The sequence below is a fragment of the Berghia stephanieae genome, chromosome 2 (genome assembly GCF_034508935.2).
Source record: "Berghia stephanieae isolate SIO BIC M18660-M18661 chromosome 2, UCSD_Bste_1.3, whole genome shotgun sequence".
Classification (NCBI taxonomy): Eukaryota; Metazoa; Mollusca; class Gastropoda; order Nudibranchia; family Aeolidiidae; genus Berghia; species Berghia stephanieae.
Window position 1 is genome coordinate 79,581,719 of NC_088361.1, and position 10,744 is coordinate 79,592,462.

General features: G+C 35.3%; 1 protein-coding gene across 2 annotated transcripts; it reads right to left on the minus strand.

Moving 5' to 3' along the window:
- Window positions 1–1,735: 1,735 nt before the first annotated feature.
- On the minus strand, window positions 1,736–8,621 carry LOC144963736 (cytochrome P450 3A41-like). 2 transcript variants are annotated; one of them, XM_078897682.1, is made up of 4 exons: window positions 8,347–8,621; window positions 5,983–6,208; window positions 3,615–4,787; window positions 1,736–2,016 (listed from the first exon to the last, which is right to left on the minus strand). In XM_078897682.1, the coding sequence occupies exons 1-4, from the start codon at window positions 8,505–8,507 to the stop codon at window positions 1,888–1,890; spliced, it is 1,689 nt and encodes a 562-aa protein (XP_078753808.1). In that variant the 5' UTR covers window positions 8,508–8,621; the 3' UTR covers window positions 1,736–1,887. The 2 variants fall into 2 exon arrangements, with proteins under 2 accessions (XP_078753808.1, XP_078753809.1); XM_078897683.1 differs by having other exon boundaries at window positions 5,983–6,211; window positions 8,347–8,443.
- Window positions 8,622–10,744: the final 2,123 nt, after the last annotated feature.

Genomic DNA, 10,744 nt, shown 5'->3' on the forward strand with positions numbered 1-10,744 from the left:
GTGAATTGGGAATTTCCCAGACCGATCAATGTGTATTTGGATTATATACTTTGTATCGCTCCATTTCAATATCGCATTGCTCGTCTAAATACCAATATCTCTTGGTACCATATTGAATACGTTAGAGGGGGAAATGGTGATTGGTTCCAATATTGATACACATAGAAGCATATGACTTATACGCGAAAGACATGGATTCTGTACCTCTTTTATGACTCAATGGACAGCTGAATCTTAAATAAGCGTCTTTTCTGAAGTTTCTTCTTATATTTTATGAAACTTAAACACTGGCCACTTCTTGGAATCCTAGAATATTCTCTTTGTGTTCAAAGAAAACAATGTCCCTGCTCCTGGGTACTTTTCTTCGAAGTTGACCATCATCTCGTGAATGCGTCCTGTAAATACTGGGGACGCCGAAATTTCAGTCGGCATGTACTTGAGACATCGTATTTATCTCCCTCTCCATTCTGGTAGGTACCTCCTGGTTACCGTCTCCAGAACATTCGGATATTCGGGGATTGAATTGCTGCCAATACCCTTTCTCAATCTTACTGTTTGTGTTCCCAATCTTATATTTTCGGGGTTTGCTTCCGGCACCCCAATTAGTTTCCTATGGCTTCCCCCAGATGACTGTTGCGTATCTCAATCTTATTAGTAACTCTTGGGGTTAATGTTGAACATCAGCTTGATCTTTTACACGTCTCAAAGAAATAAAATAACTGGCTTCTGACTCGTAGGTCCTGGGCTGAGATTCGCTGTGGATAGTGCAAAGTTGAGTGTTTGGAAAAGAACTGCACTCGGGTACAAAATGACTTTATGGTCGGTAACAGCATTGTCCCTGTCCAAAAAAAAATATGCAATACCACCACATGGGCGTCATTTCTCGTCCTACACGTTCAGTGTTGCTGTTGCTTTGGGACCCATTTTAAAGCGCATAGACCATGGTTAATGGATAATGAGCCTTGTAAAAAAAAAAACTCAGGGGTTTTGTTTTCGTTTGTTGTTTGTTTTTTGTTGGTTTTTTTTGTTTTTGTTTTGTTTTGTTGTTTTGTTTTGTTTTTTGTTTTTGTTGTTTGTTTGTTTTTTTTTGTTTTTTTTTTGGGGGGGGGATTTTTACTTCTGCAAAATTTGATGTCCGTTATGCCCGTGAAGTATTTTGTACATTTAATTGTTCACCAAATCATGAAATTTCTGTCAGCTTGTTTGACAAAAGATTGTGATCTTCAGACACTTTACATTGCCGGATATGTTTCTGTCCTGACATTTCCTTATATAGATAAGGAGAGGTAGTATGACATTGGGCACCGGTAATTAACTAGATGGATGCCTCTATTCACAACCAATTAGAACTATTAGTAAATCGATTTTTACAACTTTACCAGTCAACCAAAATGTGATTGGGTAGCTGGGTCTAATTATTGTATGCTTAGAGTACTTTGTATCACCCCAGATCTTAACCACTGAATAACAGCGAATTGTTACTTTTTATTTTTGAAAGAAGGAACTAACTATATAATATACTGGTTCTTACTCCAAAAAAAATATTGCAATGAAACTATTTTACTACTCACTAAGTTCATATTTCAACTAATATCATTATGCTAACTTAGGGTTTCAAGACATAAGAAATTAGTCTCTAAAAACCATTTTTATAGTGGGGGAGGGGGGGGGGGCGGAGGAGGGAGAAAGGGCTTGTAAATTCATGATCTAGTTGAAAAAATTAAAAAGATCAAAATTGATTTAAAACTATTTCGGTGTTTTATCTTTTATTGATGAGTCCAAAAAAGGCATTAATTCGTTTTATTTTAGATTATGAGAAAACATTTTAAAGACATAATAGTTTTATCTTAATGTTGATACATTTTAGTATTTTAGAAGACGAATTGGTTATTCGACGTTGACACTGTGCTTACGTGGTGTAAACTTCACCCACAATCCGTGTTCGGCCAAGACGTCTCCGAGGGGTAACAGACGCACAGGATATACGGACTTGCTGCATGTCTCCATGTTGAAAGTCTAGTCAAAGTGTAGAAACATAAACAATAAATGGAAGGCATGTCTTTAAGTTCCAAAGTATAAAAGACATGTCATATTGACAAATTTGGGTACTGGGAAGATAAAGATCTGAAAAAGTGTGTTTGATTTTTGGGGGATTTTTTGTTTTAATTTTCTTGTATATTTTTTTTTCTTATTTTGTCACTGTTTCATAAACACTTTTTTCGGTTCTTTAAATAACAGACAAGTTCAACCAAATTTAAAGAACTACGAATTTTGGGCTCAATTTATAAATCAAACTGTGTCTAATCTTCTCAAAACGTATAATGTCGGTGTTGAAAGTAGATTATATTGACAAAAACATGAAACTCGGCTTAATTCTATCTACATAAATGGATACAATTAATATAGTTTCATAAGGGTGTCATCTCAAAATAGACTATTTCTGGTCATCTTAATTTTATTTTCACTTTGCGACATCTGATTCATTCGGACATAATACAGTATTGAGACAGTCGGTGACAGCTTGAATAAAACTTAATGAAAATAAAAAGATGGTGCAGACCACTAGTCTCCCTGGGTGAAAATTGATCGTTTATAAAGCTAGATTTAGAAACTAGATACTATTTTTTCCCATAAAAACTGCGAATCTATCAAATTTGAAGTCGGCATATTTTATATGACCTAAAAACTAAAAGCAATGCGAATCTAGGTGCCTGCAATGAGTCCAGTCGCATGGTTATCACCACTTCCTTTGTACAAACAGGTAGGCCTGCAGTTAATGCAATGAAAATGGGATATAAAATTTTGAAAGAAATATGTCCCATTATTAAAGAAAGTAACAATTCATTTTTAAAAAAAATATTTATGAAGAATGGATACCGCTGTTTTGTGCTTGTTTAGATGAGGCTATGTTTCGCCGCCTTGAAATTGAGATTGGTGTGCTTTTAACTATGACGCTGACTCATGAAGACGCCTTGTCTAAGGTCTTTACAATCAGCTTTCTACGGAGTCTTTTTCTAGCACTGCAAACAAAATCAGGTGATTTGTGTTGTGTAGTTCTTTTGATATTACATAGGTAAATATTTTTTTTCCAAAGAAAGTACGAGCAAAGGAAAAGAAAACTAGTCCTTCCTATTGAAATGTAAGTGTATCATGTCAGGCAATTTCTATTTTCATTCCATCGAATCATTTCATGTGACGTGTTATGTATTGATTACACAAGTACCCATCCCCAAATATGTAGCTATTGCAAACCATTAAATATTTCCCCAATATGTGAGTGAATTATTCATGAATTATTGAGTAGCAAAAATAAATAGGGGAAAAAATGAAAACACACGAATATCATTATAATGGACACCATTTTGACGGGGATTCAAAATCACAATGTTTATCATAAACAAGTCAGACATAAACCCTCACCGCTTTTCCTTCATAAAGGCTAAAATCCTGGCACTAAATCACCTAGCCCAAACAAAATAGGCTAAAGCGTAGAGAATTTGTACTATCATCCGCGTGGTTGTATCAACATTCCAGCCTTCGAGACAAAACGCAATTCATTTTAAAGAATCTTTTTCATTTGTATAATATAAATGCATCTACATATAATGACGTACCTGGATCAAAGCTGCCATCCCAACCCGCATAATCATCATGGCCAAAGGCTGACCAAAGCACGATCGGGGTCCAGCTCCGAAAGGTAAGAAAGCCATTTTATGGCGAGATGCAATAGCTTCCGGTGTGAATCGTTCGGGATCGTATTGATCTTGATTCGGGTAGATCTCTGGATCTCGGTGAATACCAGCAATGGGGATTCGAATGTTCATGCCTGCAGGTATGTGCTGCCCTAATACGGTTGTATCTTTAACACAACGCCTCTCAACAAATGTACCAAGCGGTATAAGCCTGCTTCCTTCGTTAATACATTGGTCTAAATACTTGAGATTATGTACGCTTTCCAAAGTGGGGAATTCACCTTGGAGGACATCGTCCACTTCTTTTTGAGCTTTCTTGAAACATTCTGGATTCATGACGAGCTGATACAAGCAGTAGAAGAAACCTTTGGCCGACGTGTCATAACCTGCTAGAATGTATGTCAAAGCTGCTCCAATAATTTCCTCGTCTGTAAGCTTTCCTTTAGCTCCTGTATTGTCGTCGCCGAGGTCAAGCATATACTGGAGTAAGTCCTGAGGATTTTCACTTTTTGATCGCTTACGCCGCTCTGCCATAGCTTTGATAGCAACATTTCTTAAGTATGTGATGTCCTTTTTGGGTAAAATCGTGATCCCAAAAAAGTCTAATATGTGTTTCAAGAAAGGGGGAGCAAACAATGAAAACATGAAGGTTCGTTCTCCAAAAACATCAAGAATCCCTCGAGATTTCTCAAGAAAGTCGTGTTCTGGATTATGAAGGGAATCGCACTTGACATCAAAGCCAAAATCCGCTATAAGATCCATGCAAAGACATCCGATTACTTCTGAAATTTCTACTTCAGGGTCTTTGGCCACTTTTTTCTTAAAGATCGAGATCATTGTGTCACATGGCTCTTTCAACCTTGGATACATTGATTTTAGACGGGCTGGATTTAAAGATGGACGAATTAAAGCACGATACTCTTTCCATTTCTGTCCAAGTACGTTGAACAAAATACTGTCTATTCCTTTCTGGTCCATGGTAGCGTACTGACGTCTGTCGATGAAATTGTTAAATTGTTTGATCATGATTTCCTTCAACATGTCCAGACTGGTAACCGTCAGAATGGGCGATCTTCCTTCGTATGTGCCGTACATCTGGTGGATAGTAAACGTTAAGCATTAGTATTTTAAGAATACAATTAATCTTTTGGAAAGTTCATGCTTAGAATTTTGCTTTTAAACAAATTTCGACGTTTTCCCTTCAATGTTAGCATGATTATTGAACAAACAAACTAAAAACAAAACATTACGTCAGATTGACCTGCCTTTGATTTTAAGTTTGTTATAGCTCTTCAGATACGTACATCTCGCTCGCTCAACCATCATGCATTGGTATTTCATAAACAATTTAATACATTTGCCTGCCTGCCTCTGCCTTTGCCATTACCCCCTCATAATTTAGTGGAGTAAATACCACGATAGATAAATAAAATATGAGGAAAACAATGTATCATTATGGTTAATCATAGAAACTCTTACGTGTATCTGTATATAATTTTAACGATTCTAAATTTCTAATCTAGCAATTGCAATCTTTCAATCTGTTTTAAAACTAGCCATTTATCACACTCAAAGAGGAGTAATAATGACAATAGAAATGATTTACCAAATTATTAACTAGACACATTAACAGACAATAATAGTCTTTCATGTTCCCATCATCATAATTAATATACACTTCATCGTAATAAATTTTCTCTCAGGAAGACCGAATAAGAGCAAGTTCTAAAATTATAGAAACTATACAGTCTTCATCCAAGACCTATAAAGTTAGTTGTTAACAATTTAACTGCGGCACTCTGGAAAAACTCGTATTAAAAATATGGCCAGAAAGGTTGAAAATGTTCAATACTGTATTTACCATAATATTTCACAATTTGATAAGGCATAATAATGATACAGGCCGCTCAGCTAATGACAGCTAATATTATGTCATGTGAGGTTAGTTTTCTTGCCTTGTAACAACGTTAATTTCAGTGTTGAGCCTAGATGGTGACCGGATGGTATCCCATAAATCTTGCATCGGCGTTGTGTCCAAAGCCAAGGCACATTACAATTATGGCCCCACTCGACACAGGCATTAATAAGTTCTGGCTATAAGTAGTGGCCCTTGTTGTGCGAGCGCTAGTACACTTTTTAAGAAGCGTGGCGTTTATAGTGCCTTACATGCGTCAAGTCTCGTCCTACACGTAGCGTGTTGCTATTGCCTTGAGACATCTTGTAAAACTATTTAAATCTATTTAATGTATATTGTCTTACTAAAAGCTCACGTTTCTTTTTATATACCAACCCCTTTTCTTTTATAGTAGAGATAGCCGTTAACCACGGTATTGACAATTCCATTCTTAAAGGTGAACAATGAATTTCCAATGATAGGCAAAGGTTTGGGCCCGGGTATCCCCAGTTTCTTGAAGGTGTTGTGAGTTGATGACATGTAGTACGTATACAGGACTACAGCGGCTATCGTCAACATCAGCCATGATGGAAGGGGGAAGAGAATATCTGTCAGTTCCATACTGCTGGGAGAGAAATGAAAATTGAGATTAACATAGAGTTAGGAACATAGAGTTAGGGGGTGGCATCTACAAAGCCTATACTATAATAAGGATAATAACAAACATAACATAGTGTTTCGAGTCAAAAACCATTCTAAAATAATAAACAAAAACAGAAATAAATAATAAAAAATATCAAACCACATGAAATAATTGGATAGGTTTGTGGATAAAGTCCGTTATGTAGAACGTCCCTCTCGTGGCCGGTGGGTAGACGGAGGTGTCGGAACAGTTACGTCGTGGGTTCGACTCCCCATCGCCGCACGCAAAAAAAAAAAAAAATCTCTATTGTTCTTGGTATTACTGTACTCACTTTATCTCTTGTTATTTAAATAAATGTAATATCGCATATTTGATTCATTTCATTATTTTTTCTGAATATGCATTTCATGTCTTAGACATTTGGGGTTTTTTCCCTTAAACTCTCAATCTGCAGTATCAAATGGACGGACATTTGATCAGAATGGAAACCAACTCAAACCAAACACCCTACGACATATTATGAATTTCTATCAAGCAACATTGGAACAGACCAAGAAAACAAAGGAAATGGTGAGTTGATATTATTAAGGACATTTTAGGACCGCATGTCACAGCTATAGACCAGTAGAACCTGAAGGAAGTAATTAATCTTGTAATGGCACCCAAAGAAAATACAAAAGAATAATGCGACCCACATGTTAAAACAATACAAAAAAGGAAGCTTCAACCATGGCCCTACTTCCGTATAAAGACAAAACACGAAAAATAAGAAATAAATCACATATAAATAATTAAATTAACTGGAAGAAATATGTTATAACGGGAGACAAACGTTGTTTTTTTGTCTCCCATGTTTTGTCTGTTTTGTGAAGAAGGCCAATAGTGGCGAAACCTCAATTTGTTTTGCATTGATTCAATACATAATGTGAGTTACGTAAAACATACATTTTACTCTTTATAGGTTCTTTACATTATCTTCAGTGGCTTACCATTGGTTTATAAATGGCACCAAATGTTCCAATGTGGTAAATAATCTCAAAGACAACAAGCTTCCTTTGAGAATATGTGTTTTTAAGAATAAACATTCATATAGGGATGCATTTAGTTAGCGATTATTTTTATAACGGATACGAGTGCATTGTGAAACTACAACTCGTTGGATCGTGATTAAGAAATAATTAAAAGTTTGAATATAATCGTGCATAGCATTTTTTTTAAATATCAAAACTTCAGATTTTGTATTGAGCAATATCCACTAAACTGCTCAAAGCGCTTTAAGAAGGGTCCCTAGCCAACAGCAACACATAACTTGTAGGACGAGATATGACGCCTGTTAGCGATATTACATTTTTTTTCGACAGATACAACGCTGTTAACAGCCAGGTACTTAACATTGCGCCGCTCAGGGCGGGACTCGAACCCAGGACCTTCTTTTCCGAAGGCGAGTGCCATACCAGTATACCACATAGCCGCACACAGATATTATTACAACAATCCCAGCCTGATTTAGCTCAAGATACAGATTGATAAACGCTTTTTTAAAAACTTCCAAAAATTATATAAAATGTAAAACCCAAGGACTACATTTCACTAGAATATCGTTGTGACTTTAATGTTACTTAGATTGCGATGTTTTGAATATAGTTAATTACATCGATATCAAATAATGGCACCTAATTACCTACTGGGTATAAACTTATCAAATACGTAAACACGGAAAGAAAGTAACCTCATAACCACCTAGTGGTCTGTGAGTAACCTTGACAATTGATGTCAGTGAACTTTCAAATTTTGTTTGTTATAAATAACTGATTTAAAATCAACACATCATCTAAAAACTTTTTCAGTTATCACATTTATCTAGAAAATCAAACAAAATGGATAGACCTATACGCAATTCTATATTGTTTGGACTACAATGAAAAAAAGATTAGTTCTTGGAAAAATCATGAAAAAGACAAACAATACATACAATCAAAAAGTGTTTGTGTGTGTGTGTGTGTGTGTGTGTGTATGTGTGTGTGTTTGTGTGTGTGGTTCTTATCGTACTGTTAGGTTTGTGTGTGGAAACTTTTCAGATTCAGAACAAATTTCTTAAATTGGAAATCATGACTTACTGTAACTTTATTTCACTAAATAGATCGATCAGTCGTAAATAACAATCACTAAGTCCACTATGGTTAACACACTGCTTGCTGGTCATTGTCTGAGTGTAGTTTAGTGTAGATATATTGGCAATGCTGTGCGATATGCTTTTCAACTCTGACATCAACCACATTAATGGACATTTATTTTCACAACAGCATCACATTTCCAATGAGGTAACGCTTAATGGAACATCGTAATCCATAATAAGAATACAGAATGTTATGTTAATGTATACTATCAGACTGGTTAATTCAATATGGGTGGATGGATATAAATGGTGGATATTTCTTTCAAATCATATTTTGTTCCATTATTTATCTGGTTATATGAGTTCATTAATCAGTTTATTCCAAGAAAGCAGTAGCAGCTATGCGACTCAATGGCAGCTTTAAATTAAGATCGCACGCACACTGAAAAAAACTCGAGTCTCAAAACTGAATTTTGTACTAATGTAGGCGTCTTCAACCCACATATTAATTTATATGGTAGAGCAGTAATTAGCAGGCAAAATAAAATGGCTCGTATTTAAGCAGAGATTGGGTAGTTGGCTCTGTGAAATCTGGAGGAGGCTGGAAACTGCTTTGTCATATTATTCGGGCGTCATACTCCAAAGGTAGTTATTTTAAGTGTTTTAATAACGTAACAGAAATCGGGATTGACTCCAGATCTAACATTTCTGATTGTTTCAGACACGAAAGGAGGGGGGGGGGTCATCTTGATCGATTGGTGTTTAATTAAAGGAAAAGTTTGCATATGTTTTGTCATAATGTGCTCTTTGAACTCGCTTTTTAAAAACTTTAAAAAATTGTTTTTTTTAACCATGATTCCCGCTTAGTCTGCCAATTAAAAAAAAAAAGACTTTCCTTCAATGCTTATGGAAAAAAGATGAGCTCTATCGAAATATCACAGAGGAAAACATTTAAAACAAATAATATATGGTAGGAATTTGGTTTTCCTGGTAAATATCTGGTCATGTATTCAGCTGAAAATTTCCTATATCGATTATAAAAATGTCAAAATATATAAGTTTTATAATTAAATCCGATAATGATTTACTCAGTTGTATCTATCTATACAATAATCGTTAAACAATTCTATTTCGTTTCTGAAAAGTTTATTCGTGCCTGTTCATGTATGTGAAATTGTAACTTTCATTTACTTGCGCTTTTTCTTTTTTCTTACAATTTGGGTCTAATGCGTTATCCATAAAAATTAATGAAATATTTGAAGTAGAAAAAATTCTAGCCAACATTTGAAAATGAATTTTGTTATTGTAACAGTCAACATTCATTCAACGAGTCAAAAATAAAATGCCACCGTTTTTACCTTCAATAGTTTCCTTCCGAAATAACTATCGGATTATGACTTGTTATTTTAGCTGATTTCACCCATGTCCGGACAAAAGGTTATGTTTGCTTTGAAATCAGGGACATAACTATGATAATTTCCTGTCGTTCTCCAAAAGAGTTGGAAGAATAGAGAAGGGATGAACTTGAATGTATAAAACAGTAACAGGAACATTTTGGTTTCTTTTGACATGACATCGGATGGAGAATGGAGACTCCCGTTTTCTTGTTTTGTGTTGTTAGACGCCATTACTACATATTTCATCTCTATTCTTTTCATTTCTTGACACCAGAACAAAATGCCTTTTAAAATAATGGCCAGACTTTTTCTACTTCAAATATAAATCATTTTTAGTAGCAAAGATAACGTTGGATAGACACATCTACCCGTGTTCGTCATTTAGTTACTGAATGTCGTATCATTGAGTAAGTCCTTATTTATTTATCAAATTAATTCTTGTTATTTATAACATTTGATTGACCCGTAAAAAAAGAAAGCAGATTTGTGTGACACAAATCAGTAAGTTAAAAAAGCGTCTGAACAAGTGTGTATGAAAGGTGCCAGACACAGGAAGAAAGAAAAATAGAAGAGAAAAAAAAAAACATCCCAAAACATCAGTCTACCTCGACTGGGGATCGAACGTCAGACCTTCTCATTGCCGGTCAGACGTGCTACCATTACACAACAGAGGCTCCCGATAGTTGGGAAAATTTTAATACTTATATTCTTCACAATGGTACACGTTTTACGCTGTGAACCCTCGCTTGCATCAAACAACTACATACATTGAACACGAGAGTACGAGGACGAGACATTTGAGTTGCTCCAAAAAGCGTCACATTTTCAACATATTGACTAATGGTCACGAATGTCTGGATTAATTCAATGTAATATTTTATTAATTGCGTCATTGATAAAGTGACAATTTAGGAGCATACATTGATCTAAGATAAAAATCCGAAAGGGTGTTAACGAAGCAGTGCCAGAAAAAGCTTGTAAAAAAAAAAAAAAAAAGAATAA